Source organism: Hippocampus guttulatus, chromosome 16 (assembly GCF_054856545.1).
Source record: "Hippocampus guttulatus isolate MCC_2025c chromosome 16, RoL_Hgut_1.0, whole genome shotgun sequence".
Lineage (NCBI taxonomy): Eukaryota > Metazoa > Chordata > Actinopteri > Syngnathiformes > Syngnathidae > Hippocampus > Hippocampus guttulatus.
The window spans coordinates 5,621,534-5,640,125 of NC_141276.1; the positions used below are offsets into that span (position 1 = coordinate 5,621,534).

Below are 18,592 nucleotides of genomic sequence, written 5' to 3' on the forward strand. Positions count from 1 at the left end.
CACTGAATATATGGGGGTTTGGAATTGGGGGGGGGGGTCAATGGAATGCCCCCCGCCTTGCCGCCCCTCCAGGCGGGCATCAGACTTGACGGGCTGTGGGAGGGCTGATTACAGGCCTGTCCCTCGGGGAGTGGGTGCCATTTTCCATCTTCTTGTTGATCGGGGAGGGTAATCTGCACTAAACGGGTCCCGAGCTCAAACGGAGGTAATTACTTGGGGGTGGATGGTTAATGGTGAGGGGGGGTGGGGGGGTTAAAAGTTACACGAAGGCCTATGAGAGAGCTTAGCGCCAAATGAGCTGATTTACGGCATAAGCTGATGTATTCCTTAATTCACTATCTTTTTTCAAGATTAACACGTCTAGACACCGATTTAAACCCGTAAAAAAACGTTACAACCAGTAAAATGACCACCATGCAATTCAAGTGGTTGCCTCTATGCACGGGATGTCGCCCGCAACTCACGTCCAGATATTTGCTAGGCCACGCCTCTTAAAGGCACATGCCCAAACAAAGGAGAATATATATTGTGGACAATTGTAGGGGGCAGCTCTGGTTAGAGAAAAAAAAAAAACTTAAATGTCTACGCTCAACCTAGAACCCCTCACCCACCCTTGGAAGTATGAAACACATTCGTCACGGTGTTTATATTGAATAAAAAGGTGACTTTTCATGTTACCATTTTCCCCTTCCGCTGCTTTAAATAGGGGTGAGATGGAACAAATGGGGGTTAGGTTTATCAAAAAGCAACAATGCTTCTTTCCGCTGCCTTTCGACTTGTGTCAACGCTTGTTTTTCGCTTGTTTACGAAGATTGGCTGTGAAGGGAACAACCGTGCGAGTGTTGTGTGTTCCATCTTGACATTGCATTACACTTGGCATTATTCCACTTGGTGTATGTGTGTGTGTGTGTGTTCTTGTCATTCGGCCTTCTGTGGCACTTCCCACTTTTAGTGTGTTTGGGTTCTTTTCTTCCAACCCTTGGCATCCACATTTACAGAGAGTGGATGTTCTTGTCTTTCTATCTTCATGTGCGACACCCCACTTCTACTGTGTATGTGTGCATTCTTGTCTTTCTTTGTGTGTGTGTGTGTGTGTGTGTGTGTGTGTGTGTGTGTGTGTGTGTGTGTGTGTGTGTGTGTGTGTGTGTGTGCGTGCGCACGCACATGAATACACTCTACAATATCTTTATGTGGCACAATCCTTGACAACACACTTTTTTAACCACGGTGTCATTTTTCTTTGCGGGGACATTTTGGCTGGAAATGTGACTCTGTGTGTGTGTGTGTGTGTGTATGCGTGTGCATGCCTGTGTGTATTTTAATTATGTATGTGTGTATGCATAGCAAAAAAAAAAAGCGCACACACAAAAACACACAATCAGATGCGATGCTGGTTGATGGATGAACCTACCGAGCCTCGGCGTTCATCGTCGTAGGGCCTGAGGCGTGAAGGTGGCTGCTCTCAAACACGCGCGCACACACAAACGCACACAGGCACAGTTTTATTAGCTCGACAAAACAGCTCTGCAGTCAAACTGTGTTATCTTTCTTCGGCGTGCGTCATCTCCGCGTTTGCAGCATCTATCAAAAACTAAAAAATGCAGCATCATGATCATAAGAAAGAAGCATGGGATATTTGTTGTCGCCCCAACTGAAGTGTTGTACGCTGAACATGTTATTCTCTTGTCTTATATTTTGGTGTAGATTTTTGAATGCTGGGTGTGCTGCTATTCTCACACATTCCTGTGTTGTACGGTGGTTTGAGGCGTCCCTGTGAAGACAAAAGCGGTGCAGGTGACGGCAGTTTTTTTTGTTGTTTTTTTTTCTTGGAAACTCATCAGCAGCCGCTGATGTTTGGTGCTTTCACAGGCTCTTTGTGGGAGACGTCGCTCGCTTTGCGACGCGTTCTCACACCTCATACCCTTTCATGTGGCTCCTCGTTGGTAATTAGCAAGTCTTGACATATCCAACCGAGTGGTAGCGCCGAGCTGTAAAATGGCGGATCATTTCTTGTCAGTTTAGATGACACCTTGCACAGTAATGAATGGGCATTAACTTGGAATTTTTAATTTCAATTATTTATAAATATGATGATGAAAAAAAACGGAATGAATAATGAAATAATTTTACTGTATAAACATGTTCAATATTATTTTAGTGTTACTTAAATGTATATTTTAATTTCAAATGGTGATACAGTTTAAAAAATCTGAATTTTGAATCAAAATAATTTTGGAACATCTGTATTTGTTTTTATATTGAATTTCTATGGAACTAAAATACTTTTTGTTTAAATTTCAAATGTAATTATACATCAAAATGATAATTCTTCCAATGTACAATTGACCATTGAAAACAGTACTTAAAATGTAATGTTGATGTTTAGTGTCGAAGTAATAACATTCAAATGAAAAAAGTAAAACAAAAAAAGTGAGGTGTGGTTAATTTGTGTGGATGCAGAGTATCAATTGAAAAAAAAAAAAGATGTTAACATTTGGTTATTTGAACCGTTACAATATTTATCCAGTCACGGGTTATTCCCATTCACCCCTGTAAATATCTTCCTATTCATTGGCATTTTATTGCGCCACCTACTGTCAGCAGGAAATAAGGAAGTGATTCTAGTTGCCTTTTATTACTTTTAATGTCCCTGACTTGCAGTGCACTAGTGTCAACACCCTCTATTAATATCTTTGCATGCATCCTTCATACGTGACCCATGGCGGCGCCTGGGGCTCCCCTCCGCCGGCCAGCTCCCCCTTGTTTGGTGAGAAAATGGCGCCTGTGAGTGACAGTTGTAGTCATTGGTCTGAAGTGACGTCTCTCCTTTGATTGGGCATTGTGCTGCTGAAGTGACGGCTTCTGGATGCCGCGAGCTGTACGTACGTATGTGCGAGGCCCGGTGGGGGGGGGGGCTCTGACAACATGAGTAATGGTCCCACGTTGTACCCCTCCATCACACACAAGTAGACGCACACACAGACACAGGCGCACACATGCACATGAACACACAGAGTCACTTATTCTCTGGTGCTAAGGCTAAAGACACAGGCCTTGAAAGCAAAGCATGGCAACATATCAAGTTTCCTGATGCTCCTGAACACATCGTGTGTGCGGGTGTGGGTGTGGGTGTGGGTGCGGGTGTGCGCACACGCTTTCCCCTATCGGTGTCCTTGAGCATCGAGTGGCCAATGATTCCCTGGCTCGAAGCTCCGACCTTGACTTCAACAAACGAGAGAGACTTAAAGGAGAGCAACCGCATGTATATGAAAAGACTAAGGAAGCAAGCGACAAATAAACAAGGTCAACTTCAACTGTCCCGTCCCTCTTCGGAATCTGTACCTTTCACACAGAACGGCTATCGTTCAGTCAGTGCTCGGCACACCGGCTCCAGTCTGAAGGCTTAGCTTAGCTTGCGTCTACAGCAGACTTATCTTTCGTAAAGCTTCCCCTTTTATCAGAGCGAGCGCCTTCATTCCGCTGCGCAGAAGCTGATAAGGTTGTCTTTTTAGCCACGGCTGCACATCCCCTCCCCACTCGCTACCGCCGTTCCGCCGCCGCCCGTTTATGGGAGAATAGCATCTGATTCCCGGGTTGCAAATTTCCCGTATTGATGACTTAAGATGACGGGAGATGACAGAAGTGTCGCAGGTGCCGTTAATAGGGAGCAATCAAGCGGGGCGAGCTAATTACGCAGTAGGGGATGTGTCATTGCTGGTAGAATTTGAATCTTTAGCTGGCAACCAGTTCAGGGTGCCCCCCGCCTACTGCCCGAAGACAGCTGGGATAGGCTCCAGCACGCCATACGACCCTTTGACCCTAAATAGAGAGAGAGCGACATAAAAGCCTGCCAGCCAGCTGAATTTATTATTATTTTTTAATGACAAAAGACCTTTGCTGCCGTGTAGTGTACTATTGAGTGGTGGTTGCTGAATGTGTATCTCCCATGTCGCTTGGCGACGTACGCGTGCGTCAGACGATAACCTTGGCGTCACGCCGTGCCGCTCTGATCCTGAAGCTTTTCCATCCCCGTCATGTTCTGGACCAAGTCAATTTGTCATTTTACATGTACATTTCCCCTCCTCTTCCGCCTCCACTTGCTCTCAGGGGAGGTGTGAATTAGATTAGTAAGGCTGTGAGAGGTAAGGGCCTTAAAATACTCAACGACGTTCTGCGGTTAGCCCCCGACTTGGCAGACGAGTTTGCCTGAGGCGGACGGCGGCAAGCACGCTGGGAAGGATGATTTCGCAGCTCCGTAGACTTTTTTGACATCTGATTGCCTTCCTTTATTGACACACTGCTCATTATTGAGCGATTCAAAGCCCTTCAAACCCTAGCCATTGTTTAAAACCTAGGTCCAGGTTGGAAACACTGATTTGAAACCGATAGCCTGTCTTGATACTCGAATTGAAGACCCGAATCCTGCCATGAAATTTGAAATTCTAAAATGGTCCCAAAACCCAGATTTAAACCCTAACCCCTAAGAGTAAAAACATAACCTAGCCATCAAACCCTAACCCTAATTTGAAACCCTAACCCTGACCCTAATTTGTAAACCTAATCCTGTCTTCAGTGTTTTGAGTCCATTTCCCTAGATTGAACTTTAACTTGAATACGTTGATTACAAAGTGATTTTAAGTCGGCAAGCAATTTTCTTGAATGATTTGGCTGACTTCCAGTCAGCGATCAGAGGTAATTGCTGGCGCTGTGGTGCTCTCCGTGTCTTGATTAGCCCTGTTGTCTGCAGTGTTGGGAGCCCCGCTGTTGTTAAAGACAGATTAACATCCAATCCTCTTTGTCTCGACTGGCAGGCGCACCCAACCAAGCTAACGCCGTGTCGGCGTATGTCAGCCAAAGGTCAGCAAAGCGTTTTGCTATCTCGCACTTCAATGTACACAATCGACAAGTCGATATCGTTTTACAGATTTTTTTTTTTAAATGACATCAGCAGTTTTTCCTTGCATGCTCCTATTCGAGTTTTTTTCTGTTCATGACTTTACAAAATAGAAAAGGATCACACACATTGATCGAAAAATCCCTGCCATTTTCTAAATTGGCATTTTTTTCTAAAAATAGAATTATAGTTACCATTTTTAAATGGTGAAATTTTTAAAAATCGCAAGATGGAATGGTGGCATGTTGAAAAATACACTTTCCATTTTTAAAATGGGGAATCGTTAAAAAAAAGAAAATCTCAAACTTGTCCATTTTGACAATTTTTTGTCAAGCACCAACAATTTCTTGTACTATTTCAATGTGATTCATGAAACTGAAATTTGAAAATTTGTGAACTGTTAAAAAAAACAAAAACAGCATAATTATTCCCTTGAGGTTTAGAATGACCTTTTATGAGTTTACGAGACCAACACTTTGTCACTTGCCCACCGTAACATACAGTATGTACAACAAACCAGATCGCAATCTAATGAATTCAGTTTCAACTTTTCTTTTTTAAATCCCATCATTTGTCAAAGTGGTTGCAGATTAGGGTGAACTCATTTCCTTTTTTTTTTTTTTTTACATTCTGTTTCCTCAGCTGTTAGTATGCTCGTGTTGAATCGGCACCTCCTCTTAAACTGCCTGCCAAGCTTAATCAATCACAAAACACTTGAACTTTCTTTTCAGGCCTTTAGCGCACAAAAAGCGAAATGGCCTTTAATGGCACCTTCAACATGCAATTACTGCGAGCGGCATCAGTAGCCTCAAAGAAATGTGTTAATGTGTCCGCATCACCCACTTCCATTCATCAGCTCCATTGTCACTTTATTATCTTTCCGTCACTCATTCACTGCCATGATGGTGTCTTGCTGAAGGATATTTCAGAAGCGTTGCTTGCAATTTCTCACACGGTGGTTTATCGAGTTCTTTCTCCTGCCACCTCGGAATCAAATACAGGAAAGGTACGTGTTGCTGTTCAGCATGTGTGTGTAACAGATACCCCGCTGTAAATCCAATCAAGATTTGAAATAATGACGATTTAATCGAGGGCAGCGCCCCATTAAAAAAAGATGGCCGCCCTGTGGCTGCTCATCAATCCCGCTGCAGTTTATCCTTACCGTCAGTATATCGAGGAGCCTTCAGCAACTTCGCATCAGGATTAATCCGTCTTTGGGATCTGCCAAGGTCTCCGGGGGAGTTTTGAGGCGGTGGGGGCACGCCAAAGAGCCGCACCATTTGTCGCCGGCGTCCCCGAGACGCAAGAAGAAGTTCCACTCTTCAGCCGGAGGCGACAGCTCGCTTTGTCGTCTGTCAGCGGGCTCGGCTGACGGCGGGGAGGAGATGTTAGTTTTATTCCTCGCTCGTCGCCCGGAGCATCTCGGCGGAATAATGTTTGCGAAAACCTGTTGAGGAGTAGATAGACGCGAGTTGTTTTCTTCCTAAGATTTAACTTTCTAATCTGTATTTGTCAAACATCCGCTTTCTTCCCTCCCTTGCTTATCCTCTACTTTTTATGGCCCACTTCCTTATCTCGACCTCTGATCGTTTACTTCTGAATCTTGACTTCCATCCATCCATCCGTTTTCTAGACGACTCATCCTGTTAAGGGTAGGAAATGGAGGATAGGACACGAAGATCTGAAAGGGGAGTTTAGGAAGATCTGGTTAGAAAATGGAGGTGAGAAAGGATATGTCTTTCTACCGCCTGATCTCTACTTCTGAACCGGTACCTCTTAACCTGAGTTTCCGAATGTCCGCTTCCTTGCCAACGATAGAAATCGTCGGAAAGGGAGTGGAGGATGGAACGGCTGATAAGAAGTGGGCGCTTATACCTTATACTGCATTGGCACATTATAATGTCACTATTTACATAGCACATGCCACCGTAGCCGTTGCGGACGTCGTGCGTTCCCCTTTTGAAATCGCTCTAACATGACGCTGGAACGATAACGCTGTCGGGAAAAACAACCAAGGTGATCGTCCAGGCGCTATTCGCCCTCCAGTCCCTCAGATATCGCGCAGGTGTTTGATGGAGCTGAAGCATAACAGGATCTGAATGAGCCGGCGGTTCACCAGGCCAGCAGAGAGCTGGAAATGAGCGGCTAGGGGATGAAGGCATATAGAAGTGTAGCCGTGTGTGTGTGTCTGTGTGTGTGTGTGTGTGGCTCGAGTGTAATAATTGTGAGAAGCACACCTTCTGGTGCAGCGATAAGAAGCTGGGAAAAGCAATCACTTCAGCTACCCCGCTTCGCATGTGCCGCTGCAGATGTAGCGAGGTGAGTAAGCGTGTGGGTGCCGTCGAAGCATTGCTCCTAAATCGTTGGCCCACATAGTCCAAATGCAAAAGGTGGTGCCCAGAATCACCTGTCTTTTATTTTTTTTGTTCAGTAAAATTGCTTTTATTGTCTCTGCAATGCAGCTGTCTTTTTCTTGGAATTTGTTCCTCTGTCTCATCATTTGCCGTCTTTTTATCTCTCCGATTTCATCAGTACGGCACTAATATTAGTCGTTCTATGAGTTAGCCGAAGCTAACAACATGAGGCTAAAACCGACTCTGCTGCTTTGAATTCAAGTAGTCTTTTGCCATGCCGGTGCGTGCCAGTCGCATTTTTCTTGCATCATCATAATATCCGGTTTCTGCCACCTTAAAAAAAAAAGAGATTTATCTGGTGCACATGCGTGAGTAGATGAAAAATGTACTCTTTCTGTCTGAAATTTTAGGCAGGAAATGCGACCATTTAGGGGCAGTTTTGAACTCTGCATTAGTGCCTGCATATACAAGTGACCCGAAAAGTCTGGTATAACTTACCCATGCATGGTTGGGGACTGCCAGAGTTCCCTGATCTCAGGGAGCGCGCAATTGGTGATTTTTGGAAATCCAGGAAGTTATGTGTTGATAGTAACATCAAAGCGGCAGGGACAAATAAACCCCTTGCAGTTTCCCCGCGTTGCTGCTGCCCGTTACTTCAAAGCTCAAGGACCTTGAGACTCTCTCTCGGTGGCTGACTTCTAATTAGCTGGCGATGAAGATCCTCAGGATGCTGCTGCCATGTGAATTATTCATTTCCTGTTTACAGCGGGAGACAGGTAAGCGACCTCTGTGATGAGTGCCCGCGAGAGTGTGACGACAAGAGCCCCTTTCACAGTTTCTGTCAAACGTAACCTTTTTTCCCGTTGCTGTGCTGTGTAAAAGCGACAGATGGAGGCTAGGAAGTCCACTTGCAGCCTTCCACCTCCACAAAAACACGCTACAAACTGTTTAATAACACCCCAAGTTAAAGATGTCAAAATAAGCATAAACTAGGGAATTTCCCCCTGTATTTAAAAGGGCATCAACCGTAGAATCTGTATCAAATAAATCATGTGACTCTCTGTGTAGCGATTAGATTAACATGGGTGGCACCGCAACACTTATAAACCAACATAAAAAGTACTCATGGTCATATATTCTTTATCCTCTGCACAACTAAAATTTGTGCCGTACTAATACTGCCCCCCGGTGACTAAAATGAGCATCATGGAAAGAGCACCACCATGGCCATTCAACGGATGCAGTTTGACCAAAAAAACATTCTTTTTAATTGTACGGTATGTAATTGTGTCATTGCTATATGCTTTTATAAAGTATAATATTATGGAGTACTGTATTTCCTCATCAAAACACGACTATTTTTGTTGTTGTTTTTGGGGGGGGTGGAACTGTTTAATGGCCTTTCCAATGCTTTTAATGGGAAAAGGTGATTTGAAATGCAAGCGTTTCAAACAATTTACATCCCCACTCTCCCCAAATTGCGTAGCGAGCGCCGCTCGCAAATAAGAAGCAAACTAGAAGCCACGAGGTGTGACTTCAGCAGGCGTACACAAAGTCCCACAGATGTTCTGCAGATTAATGTGGACTCTAACTTGGTATAACCACGGCGAGGAGGCTGATTTGAGGCAATTATGGCGTAGGTCGGAAGGAATTAGCTCGCCGCTACACCCGAGGCTGCAAGTGATGGAAATGTAGGGGGGGAAGTGCAGCAAAGGGCTAATTGTTTTTCAGCATCAAACTCAAATTTATATGGAGTATTTTTTTCCCATTTGGTTTCTCATTCCAATGTATTGTTTCCCCTGGTGTTAGTCCCCTCAGAAAGAACGCTAATTTATGCATTACACTGTTACAAGTTTATGACAGCTGCAGGGCTTTTATTGCCACACGTTTAATTCTCATGTAAGTGCATTTCTCCATGCTGTGGAATGTGGGGGGAAAAAAAACCCTTCTGGCTAATCCCCGCTACATGCATTTGTTATTTTTCCTCTTTTTATCCACATAAGTGGTTTAATTTAGCCTTGAGCACGGTTGACTGTTTCATTTAAATACACCAAAAGATAAAACGCCCGGTTGTATCGCTGCAAAATGTGAAGTAACTACAAAAAAAATAAGCATGACAAGCTACCGGGGCGATGCTGATCAAATGCAAACATAAAGGCATAGCTAGATAGCATATCATGCATCGTCTTGACAAACAAAGCTGACTGTATTTCCATGACGACGACTCACATGTTGAACGTGTAGCGTGGTGTTTGTTGCTCAATTCTGGGAGGCATAGCGGCAAGCAGCATACCATACAGTCTTTGCTAAAGATGTTTGACCTGCCCTAACCCAGTCGGATCTAAATACCCCCGTCCACCAAAGTCTGACTAGCTACATCATGTCTTCTCATCGTCATCTTCCTCGGTTCAGTGAGACTTAGCGGCTAGCTTAGGACGCTAGAATCATATTTTCATGACGTCAAAGTGCAACGATCTACATGTCAAGCATGCAACGTCTACATGTCTAGATTCAGCGAGGCGTAGCGGCAAGCAGCATATGCTGCCCCCCGTCCTCACTAATGAACATTTCCGTAATGACGCCGAAAATACGACTAACCACACGTCAAGCATGCAGTGTCAATGTCTTGGTCTTGAGATCAGTGAGGTATAGTTACAAGTAGCATATCATTCCCTATCCTGTGACTAAGAATGATTTGGTGAAATCAGAGTACATTTAGTTTGACAACCAACTGATTACTTCAAGTTAGACCAAAGTCAATACCCGGTCGGCTGATTTGTACAGGCAACATCATCTCAATTTACTCAATTTGCAGAGAAAATGAGCCTCAGTAGGGCTCCGGTCAATCTTACTGATGAAATATTGTGTGTAGTACAACTTGAGCTGAGATGAAGATGGTTTGGTGTTGCCATTTATGCTAATGAAGATGATGCTGAGCTTGATTTAAACAGTCACTTCGCACACTTCGCAAATGGTTGTCACAATTTCCCTCATCTCATCCAATTATGAATGTTTCTCGATGAAGTCTGTCATGCCGGTTTGCTCCATTATCCCCATGCGTGTGATGTTTGGATCATGATGACGTGTGTATGTGTGACGGCGCTTGAGATTGCGGCACAGGTGGGAAAATGTCTTCAATTCTGGTGGAATTATCGCATTTCATAGAGTATCCTCTCCGGGAGCCGTCACCTTACCGTGGTGGAGGGGTTTGTGTGTCCCAATGATCCTAGGAGCTAAGTTGTCTGGGGCTTTATGCCCCTGGCAGGGTCACCCATGGCAAACAGGTCCTAGGTGAGGGACCAGACAAAGCACGGCTCACAAAACCCCTTATGACAGACAAAATCGATGGCACTCAGTTTCCCTTGCCCGGACGCGGGTCACCGGGGCCCCCCTCTGGAGCCAGGCCTGGAGGTGGGGCTCGTTGGCGAGCGCCTGGTGGCCGGGCCTACACCCATGGGGCCCGGCCGGGCTCAGCCCGAAGAGGCAACGTGGGTCCTCCTTCTCATGGTCTCACCACCCGTGGGAGGGGTCAAAGGGGTCGGGTGCAATGCGAGCTGGGCGGCAGCCAAAGGCGGGGACCCTGGCGGTCCGATCCTCGGCTGCAGAAGCTAGCTCTTGGGACATGGAATGTCACCTCTCTGGCAGGGAAGGAGCCCGAGCTGGTGTGTGAGGTAGAGAAGTTCCGACTGGATATAGTCGGACTTGCCTCCACACACAGCCTGGGTTCTGGTACTAGTTCTCTCGAGAGGGGTTGGACTCTCTTCCACTCTGGAGTTGCTCATGGTGAGAGGCGCAGAGCAGGTGTGGGCATACTCATTGCACCCCGGCTCAGTGCCTGTACATTGGGGTTCACACCGGTAGACGAGAGGGTTGCTTCCCTCCGCCTTCGGGTGGGGGGACGGGTCCTGACTGTTGTTTGTGCATATGCACCAAACGGCAGCTCAGCATACCCACCCTTTTTGGAGTCCTTGGAGGGTGTGCTGGAGAGTACTCCTGCTGGGGACTCCCTTGTTCTGCTGGGGGACTTCAATGCTCACGTGGGCAATGACAGTGAGACCTGGAGGGGCGTGATTGGGAGGAACGGCCCCCCCGATCAGAACTCGAGTGGTGTTTTGTTATTGGACTTCTGTGCTCGTCACGGACTGTCCATAACGAACACCTTGTTCAAACATAAGGGTGTCCATATGTGCACTTGGCACCAGGACACCCTGGGCCGTAGTTCGATGATCGACCTTGTGGTTGTATCATCGGATTTGCGGCCGCATGTTTTGGACACTCGGGTGAAGAGAGGGGCGGAGCTGTCAACTGATCACCACCTGGTGGTGAGTAGGCTCCGATGGTGGGGAAAGATGCCGGTCCGTCCTGGCAGACCCAAACGTATTGTGAGGGTTTGTTGGGAGCGTCTGGCGGAATCCCCTGTCAGAAGGAGTTTCAACTCCCACCTCCGACAGAGCTTTTCCCATGTTCCGGGGGAGACGGGGGACATTGAGTCCGAGTGGACCATGTTCCGTGCCTCTATTGTTGAGGCGGCCAATCTGAGTTGTGGCCGTAAAGTGGTTGGTGCCTGTCGTGGCGGCAACCCTCGTACTCGCTGGTGGACACCAGCAGTAAGGGATGCCGTCAAGCTGAAGAAGGAGTCCTATCGAGCCTTTATGGCCTGTGGGACCCCAGAGGCAGCTGACGGGTATCGACTGGCCAAGCGGAACGCAGCTTCGGTGGTCGCCGAGGCAAAAACCCGAGCGTGGGAAGAGTTCGGTGAGGCCATGGAAGCCGACTTCCGGACGGCTTCGAGGAAATTCTGGTCCACCATCCGACGTCTCAGGAGGGGGAAGCAGTGCACCACTAACACTGTGTACAGTGGGGATGGGGCACTGCTGACTTCGACTCGGGACGTTGTGAACCGGTGGGCAGAGTACTTCGAAGACCTCCTCAACTCCACCAACACGTCTTCCTTGGAGGAAGCAGAGTCTGAGGACCCTGAGGTGGGCTCTCCTATCTCTGTGGTTGAAGTCACCGATGTGGTTAAAAAGCTCCTCGGTGGCAGGGCCCCAGGGGTGGATGAGATCCGCCCGGAGTTCCTCCGGGCTCTGGATGTTGTGGGGCTGTCCTGGTTGACACGCCTCTGCAACATCGCGTGGTCAACGGGGAGAGTGCCTCTGGATTGGCAGACCGGGGTGGTAGTCCCTCTTTTTAAAAAGGGGGACCGGAGGGTGTGTTCCAACTACAGAGGGATCACACTCCTCAGCCTCCCTGGTAAGGTCTATTCAGGGGTGCTGGAGAGGAGGGTCCGTCAGGAAGTCGAGCCTCAGATTGAGGAGGAGCAGTGTGGTTTTCGTCCCGGCCGTGGAACAGTGGACCAGCTCTACACCCTTAGCAGGGTCCTCGAGGGTATGTGGGAATTCGCCCAACCAGTCTACATGTGTTTTGTGGACTTGGAGAAGGCGTTTGACCGTGTCCCTCGGGGAGTTCTGTGGGGGGTGCTTCGTGGGTATGGGGTACCGAACCCCCTGATACGGGCTATTCGGTCACTATACCACCGATGTCAGAGTTTGGTTCGCATTGCCGGCAGTAAGTCGGAATCGTTTCCAGTGAGGGTAGGACTCCGCCAAGGCTGCCCTTTGTCGCCGATTCTGTTCATAATCTTTATGGACAGAATTTCTAGGCGCAGCCGAAGCGTTGAGGGCGTCCGTTTTGGTGGCCTCAGTATTGCATCCCTGCTTTTTGCAGATGATGTGGTGCTGTTGGCTCCTTCAAACGGGGCTCTCCAACTCTCACTGGAGCGTTTCGCAGCCGAGTGTGAAGCGGTTGGGATGAAAATCAGCACCTCCAAATCTGAAACCATGGTCCTCAGTCGGAAAAGGGTGGAGTGCCCCCTCCGGGTCGGGGGAGAGATCTTGCCCCAAGTGGAGGAGTTTAAGTATCTTGGGGTCTTGTTCACGAGTGAGGGCAGGAGGGAGCGAGAGATCGACAGGCGGATCGGTGCAGCGTCTGCTGTGATGCGGACGTTGTATCGGTCTGTCGTGGTGAAGAAGGAGCTGAGCCGAAGGGCGAAGCTCTCAATTTACCGGTCGATCTACGTTCCAACCCTCATCTATGGTCACGAGCTATGGGTCGTGACCGAAAGAACGAGATCCCGGATACAAGCGGCCGAAATGAGTTTTCTCCGCAGGGTGTCCGGGCTCTCCCTTAGAGATAAGGTGAGAAGCTCGGTCATCCGGGAGGGGCTCAGAGTCGAGCCGCTTCTCCTCCACATCGAGAGGAGCCAGATGAGGTGGCTTGGGCATCTGATTCGGATGCCTCCTGAACGCCTCCCTGGTGAGGTGTTCCGGGCATGTCCCACTGGGAGGAGACCCCGAGGAAGACCCAGGACACGCTGGAGTGACTATGTCACCCAGCTGGCCTGGGAACGCCTCGGGATCCCCCGGGGAGAGCTGGAAGAAGTAGCTAGGGAGAGGGAAGTCTGGGCTTCCCTGCTAAAGCTGTTGCCCCCGCGACCCGGCCCCGGATAAGCGGTAGAAGATGGATGGATGGATGGATAGAGTATCATTTATTATCCTATCAAATGTTGTTTTCTTATTTTTAACATGAGCTCATTCATTCCCAAAGACGTTTTTAAACGTCTTTTCGGACTTGGTCTAGAATTGGCTGGTACTGAACGAGTTAATAATTTTTAAAAGATCCATTTGAAGACTGTATTACATTTTTATTGTATTTGTTAACTCATTCACTCCCAAAGACGTTTTTAAACGTCTTTTCAGACTTGGTCTAGAATTGGCTGGTACTGAATGAGTTAATTGAATTGCTTAATCCAAATTGGAATGCCTTTTCCAGAAATGTCATTCTTCTCTCTTCTGATTGGTTAATATGGCATTTTGGTTTTTCTGGTGTTGCTACTTCTTGCCCTTGACAGCCTGTGAATGTTTCCTTCCTGTGGACTGAGACTCTTTTTATTTCGGAGTAAATTAGAAGTATCCGTTTTGTTGTGGACAGCAGGCCTCCGGCGCGAAGGCAAAATTCGGAAGTTCCTTCACTTTCACAATCACTAGCTGCCCGTTGTTGTGTTGGAATGTCCCATCTGGTTTGTATCCCCGTGTAACATCAGGAGTTTACCGCCCGCAGCCAAGTCGCCTGGCGGGGCTTCACGGCGGGGGAAGTGGAGCAATTTGTTTGCGGATGGCTCGGAGCTTATTGTCTCAGCTTGACAGATGGGCCGAGCGCTTGCGCTCAGGTTGGCTTCAGTGGCGAATCGCTACTCGCCTGACAAAACTCATTATTTATATCGACTCCGCGCTGTAGAAGGAGATTCTGTTACCGCGCCGACCACAGGCGCAACAAAGTCGGCGTTACCATGCACCGCGATGGAGAACCGCACGCACACTCATGCAATCGTGACCTCGTACAAATATTATGAGAAGTGTGAGAACCGTGACATCATGAGTACTTGACATTATGAGCACATGAGATCATGAGACTAAGAGAACATAACACCGTAAGAGCATGACATCATGAAAACATGATCATCGTGAGAATATGACATCGTGAGAACATGACATCAAGAAATCATACGTGTGAGAAGAACTTGGGCCCTTTCCAGTCGACTCTCAAGATGATGACAATCGTTGCTCAGATTCAGTCTGGTATCCAGTGACGCCGTCCCAGCTCCCCCAGCACAGCACCTACTTTGCATCCAAACACTTTTAAAAGCTAAAGCAGACTGTAACTGTGCGTGCGTGATGATCACACACTCACACACACACACACACACCTGCACATGTAGCTCTCATCGTGCCAGTTATCAGCGTGAGCTTCCTGCCTCGTTATCACCGCGCTCACATCCAACCTTGAGGTCCGCCAGTTACTATGCGAGCGGAGAATGGGGGGGCGGAAAGCATCTGTCGTTAATTAAAAGTGACGGCGGGGCTAATGTGGTCCATCTAAAATGGTTCCCAGGGTGACCCGACGTCTCGCCGTGCGCCGTTGTTTGCCGTTAACAGTCACTTTGTGGCCCCCTCGCACTCAAATGAAAAGCTCACGTCCTTTTCATAACTCAGACAGTGTGTCGTTTGCCGAAAGAGCAGATCTCACTTTGTTAACGTAAATGGCTAAAAGAAGCCGAAAGGCTGTTTTCTTTTATTATTTTTTTTGGACTTATGTATTCGGACGGGACAAAAGTATCAATGCTGTCAAGCGTGCACTTTAGCGGCCACCATTGTTCCTCTTTCTCTTGGAGCTTTTTCATGGTGCCGTGTGATTGTGTTCATTATGTTCCGGCTTTTAGGCCTGTCTCTAACTTCCTCCTTCTCTTCGTCATTCTCTCATAATCTTATGTTCTCATGGCGGTCATTTTCTCAAGGTGTTGTAATTTTCTCATGATGTCAATTAGTAATAGTTGTGTCCATCGCCCATTGGAATACATGATTCTGTCCCACGCACATGTATGACAATGAATCACAGACAACACACACACACACATCCAACAGATGCGACATGACGCTGGCTGTTGTGTAACCAAACAGTGACTCACCAGCGCTTGGCATGGCCATGACCAAGAAGAAGAATAAGTCGGACATTTTGCTTTGAGGCCTGGACTTCGGGTAGATTTTGGACAAACACAAACATGGCGTGGAATGAACAGACGATGTCGCGTCATGAAAGAAGGAGGTTGTCCATGGCTGCAGGCTGCAATACGCCAGCACGCACACACAGAAATGGGTGGAAACTCTCCGTTGGGCAAATGTTTGCCGTGTGTCATCCCCTTCTCGAGACACACAAATGCGCGCGCGTCAGGTGCTGATTTAATAAGCTGCCTGGGGAGTCGCTGAGCTTTATCGGCTGATAACTGTCTTCCCTCCAAGTTCATGAGAGCTGCTGGGTGCAGCAGTCTATAAAAACCGTCAAGTGGATTCTCCACGAGGTACCATATTCGAAGCGGCATGGCTCAGTTGATCAGCGGTCATCTCCAAACTCAGAGTTTGGTTGGGGGATTTTGAAGCAGAATGTGGCTCATTGTCCGAGATTATTTTTCTGCTCTCTTCCGAGTTGTCTTGCTGTAGGAATTAAACAAACAGGTGTTTCCTTGCATTTATGACAGGAACATAAAATCTTTTTGCTCTGATCTTGGGAGACAGTTTTTTAGATTGTCTGCAGGTGTCAGACAGGCACCGGTAGGGATTTCCATCATGTCTGCCAGGCCACAACCCCCCCAGAGGAAACAGCTAAAATATTAAAGTGACATTGAAAATTCTGATAATATAAAAACGAATCAGCATGAAAGTTTTTGAATTTATTGACTTGTGTTGGGTTTCCATAGTTCACTAAAGATTTCTTCCAGGGCTCTTTTTTCCCCCTCAGCGTGTCCTCCATTTATAAAAAGAAGTTGGAAAAAAAGTGCATTTGTGTCAACATCCTGCCGCCATCTCATTGAGTTATTGTGGCTGCGAACACGTTCACCTTAAATTCCATTCAAGAAACGTTATTGGTCTCCGGGGGGGGGGGGTGTTCAAGACGCACCCGTGAGCAGCCGCTCGTAAAAAGTACTTCAATGTGGGTAAATATGCAATAAAAATGTTGAATTCTTTTATCAGATTTTTCCCTCGTACCTGTAATGGTGCACTTTGACTTGCCTTCGCCTCTTATTGTGAGGTCACTGATTGCTTTTTTTTTTGTCTGTGCTGTAAGTTATCACTGAGCGATGCAAACCTCCTTTTCCTTTGACCCGGGGCTGACTCCGATGATTGATCCTGCCGCTCGTGTAAATGCCTGCGCGCCGCTACGGCGCACCGGCGCACTGAAACGCGACCAAGCGGAAAATTACAAATCTCTTCATCCCAGCTCCATTTGAAATCCGATATCTCCCCTTCAGCCCGTACCTCCGCACTTCCTCGCTGCTTGACGTCTGTAATGAAATGATGCGCTTGTGTGTATGTACATGTAGGTCAGTGGTGGTGCGCTTTCACCTGAGCCACGGTGTTTTGGGCATCAGCTGGGAGTGCACCGGAGCCTCAAACCCTGCAAAAAATTGGACCAAGATGATTAAAAATCAAGCCAAAATATATTCGTCCTTTGCTTATGATTTGTCGTTTTTGGTGTTCAGGTACATCGGGACAGGGTGGACCACTTCTGGCTTCGCTGCCCGTGGCCGGACGGCCACTGCAGCCGCAGCTGGACCTCAAGCACCTGCTGCCCTTCCGGCTCAACGGCTCCTCGCCGCTCAGCCTCTTTCCAAACTTCAACACGGTGAGTGAAGTCACGCAACTCTTTTCGTTTCTGTTCCTCCAGGAGTAGGTCCATCAAGGTCTGATTTGTTTTTCGTGGCGAAAAACTCACATTTCAAGTCACTGTCAAGTGCCGTCCAACGCTGTATTTATTTTGTCGTAGGACATGAACTGAATTCATTTTGCTTTGAAAAAAAGTAGTTCAGAAAATGGACCGATGGATGAATTTCTAAAAATTTCCACCTTACATTTAAGTCCAGCAATGATGTTTTTTTTTTGTTGTTGTTGTTTGACTAGTCGTAGGTCCAAGTCGGTTCAAGCACCAAACCAGGTCAAAAATCAGTGCCCGACAAAAATATCAGAAAATCGACTCATGTCAAATTAAAGGCCCATGTGAGGGCTTTCCAATGCTATAGTTATTATTTCATATAAATCTTCACACAAGAACACACTCATTCCCCCCCCCCCCCCCCGAAAATATATATCTTTTTACATGAAACTATTTCCAGTCGAAAGGGGTGGATGGTTGATGTCATTTTAGCCAGTAAGCTCCACGAATGATTTCACAGGTGACAAAGCCTTGATGGAGGTCTGCACTCTCTGAGTGCTCTGGTTATGAATAATTCAAGTTTAAAGTTGGCATAGTGTCCAGGTGTGCCCTGTGTTTATGGATATGTATGTGTTCACTCTCTGAGCATCCATCTGCAGCTAAATGAAACAAACCTCTTTGCACCCTCGCAGCCCCAGAAAGCAAGGCAGACTACGCAATGTGTGCGTGCGTGCTTGTGTGAAATGCATGCGCGAAAAGTGTCCAGCTCTGTTGTTTTGCTGGCCGCTGCCCACCCCTTTTCAGTGCTTTGGGCTCTCCGGCGTCGCCCACGTAACGTTACGGAGAATTGGTCGCCATGGAAAACATGATGGTCTCCTGTGTTCAGCGTCAGAGGCAGCGCTGTTTTGTCTCGGGAGACAGCGTGAAGACCCAAATTGTCTCAAATGCAAAGAGAGTGATACAGAAGTACAAAAAATGTGTTCTTGTCTGGCAAGGTCGACGAGTGGGATGATGTCGGTCGAGTACGGAACACATATTCAACCGCTGTCTGTACCTGGAGACAAATGAACCTAAAGTTGAA

The 18,592-nt window shown here is 47.3% G+C and overlaps 1 protein-coding gene across 3 annotated transcripts in view; it reads left to right on the top strand.

The window, feature by feature from the left end:
• znf385c (zinc finger protein 385C) overlaps window positions 1-18,592 on the top strand; it is a 67,830-nt gene that overhangs the window by 35,948 nt on the left and 13,290 nt on the right. For all 3 annotated transcript variants that reach the window (XM_086132349.1, XM_086132348.1, XM_086132350.1), the window contains one exon: window positions 17,342-17,484. In XM_086132349.1, the coding sequence (XP_085988475.1) occupies window positions 17,342-17,484 (143 nt within the window). The remainder of the gene's footprint in view (window positions 1-17,341; window positions 17,485-18,592) is intronic.